This window comes from Colobus angolensis, unplaced genomic scaffold (assembly GCF_000951035.1).
Source record: "Colobus angolensis palliatus isolate OR3802 unplaced genomic scaffold, Cang.pa_1.0 Scaffold34, whole genome shotgun sequence".
Classification (NCBI taxonomy): Eukaryota; Metazoa; Chordata; class Mammalia; order Primates; family Cercopithecidae; genus Colobus; species Colobus angolensis.
In genome coordinates, this window is record NW_012116710.1 from 5,590,040 (window position 1) to 5,591,827 (window position 1,788).

General features: G+C 56.3%; 1 protein-coding gene across 1 annotated transcript in view; it reads right to left on the reverse strand.

The window, feature by feature from the left end:
* The window catches only part of LGALS4 (lectin, galactoside-binding, soluble, 4), a 14,050-nt gene extending 12,466 nt beyond the window's left edge, over window positions 1-1,584 (reverse strand). The window contains exons 1-2 of the mRNA XM_011952523.1: window positions 811-1,584; window positions 400-488 (exon numbers count right to left, since the gene is read on the reverse strand). Coding sequence (XP_011807913.1) covers window positions 400-488; window positions 811-855 — 134 coding nt within the window. The 5' untranslated portion in view covers window positions 856-1,584. The remainder of the gene's footprint in view (window positions 1-399; window positions 489-810) is intronic.
* Between the last annotated feature and the right edge of the window lie 204 nt (window positions 1,585-1,788).

A 1,788-nucleotide genomic window follows, 5' to 3' on the forward strand; every position in this document is an offset into this window, starting at 1 on the left:
AAAAAAAAAAAAAAGAAAAAGAAAAGAAAGTGAAGTACAGAGGGGTATAGTCACTTTCACCCTTTCACCAACATAGAGCTGGGGAGTGGCAGAGCTGGGATTTTAACTCAGGGACCCAGCCCTGAGCCTGTGATCTCAATTCCTGCCATCACACCGATCGGCTTCAGTCTAATGTCCAACTCAGGGACTGCCTCTCAAGGTGAGCCCTCCCTGAACCTTCTGGCCCCCACATACCCACTCCTGATCTGCCCCAGGCTCATCTCTAGCTATTGGGTGGGGCAGCAAAAGAGTCCCCTCCTCACCAGGGTGGGGTAAGGGCAGAAAGCCCCCAACAGCCAGGCCCAGAGCACTCTGTGGGAAGTCCCCTGCCAGCCCAGCCTGGCTTGGGGAGGGTCTTACCTCTTCATGTGCTCGCTGGCTACTCCTTGGATGTAAACAGACATTCCCACGCTGAGCCCGCCCGGGATGGGCTTGTAGTAAGGCAGTGTCTAGAGAAGAGGCCTGGTGAGGGGACTCACAAGCCATCTGCCTGTTGCAGCCTTTACCCCTCCCGGAAAAGCCCCCCAGTCCCTTAAGCAGGAGAGAGGAAACCACGGGGGAGGACCAGGTTGAAGATGACGAGGGCCGACAGTTAGACATGGACACAGACAGCCTGAGGTCAGGGTGGGCGTAAATTGAGGGTCTGGGTCTGCTTTGGGTAAATCAAACCACAGAGTTAGATGGGGCCCCCCAGGATCAGGGTAGGGAAAATTGGTGTGAGGGCTTATGGACGGAGCTGCGGGCAGGGTGGGGCCTGAGTCGGCGTCTCACCGGGTTGTAGGTGGGCTGGTAGCCCGGTGCAGGGACATAGGCCATTGCTCGAGGTTGCGCTAGTGGCTGGTCCTGTGAGAAGAGCTGCAGGAGTGGGAGATGGTGGCGGATGGCAGGCGGTGGTGGCTCTTATACCCAGGGTAAGGGCGTGGCTGGCAGGGGAGGATCCATAGGGCTCCTCTTCTGGGACTGTCAGGCTGTCGGCTTCTCCTAGAGCGCGCCCTAGTCTCGCTTCCCTTGCCAGCTTCCCTGGTGACCAGCCAGGACCCAAATCACCTGGGTCCCCTCCCCTAGGCCCTCCTGCAAAGAGGAAGTGCTGATGAACTTCGGCCCTGCCAGGGCCTTATCAGAGCCCATAAAACCCTGCCCAGAATTCTGTTGGCAGAGGGAGGGTGAGAACAGGCAGGGCAGGGCAGGGCTGCAGGAGTGACCCAGGACAGGTGGGCAGCGGAAGAGGAGAACTCAGAGGAACTGCGAATTCCTGCCTCTCCCAGCAACTGTGAAGGGACCTACATTGATTACGTGCCCACCACACGGCTTTACCACGTACGTTGTAGTGTAGTGAGAGTGGTTTAGATTACTAGTGTGTGGAGCCAGAGGTTTTGGGTTCAAATCCTGCCTTTGCCACTTCTCAGCTATCTGACCCTGGGTCAGTGCCTTACCTTCAATTTGCCCATGTGCTCATCTGTAACATGGGGATAGTGGTAGTATCAGCTGGGTGCAGTGGCTCATGCCTGTAATCCCAGCACTTTGGTTGGCTGAGGTGGGTGGATCACCTGATGTCAGGAGACCAGCCTGGTGAAATTCCAGTCTCTACTAAAAATACAAAAATTAGCCAGGCATGGTGGCGGGCACCTATGATCCCAGCTACTTGGAGGCTGAGGCAGGAGAATCGCTTGAACCTGATAGTGGAGATTGCAGTGAGCCGAGATCATGCCACTGCACTCCAGCCTGGATAACAGAGGGAGACTGTTTTGA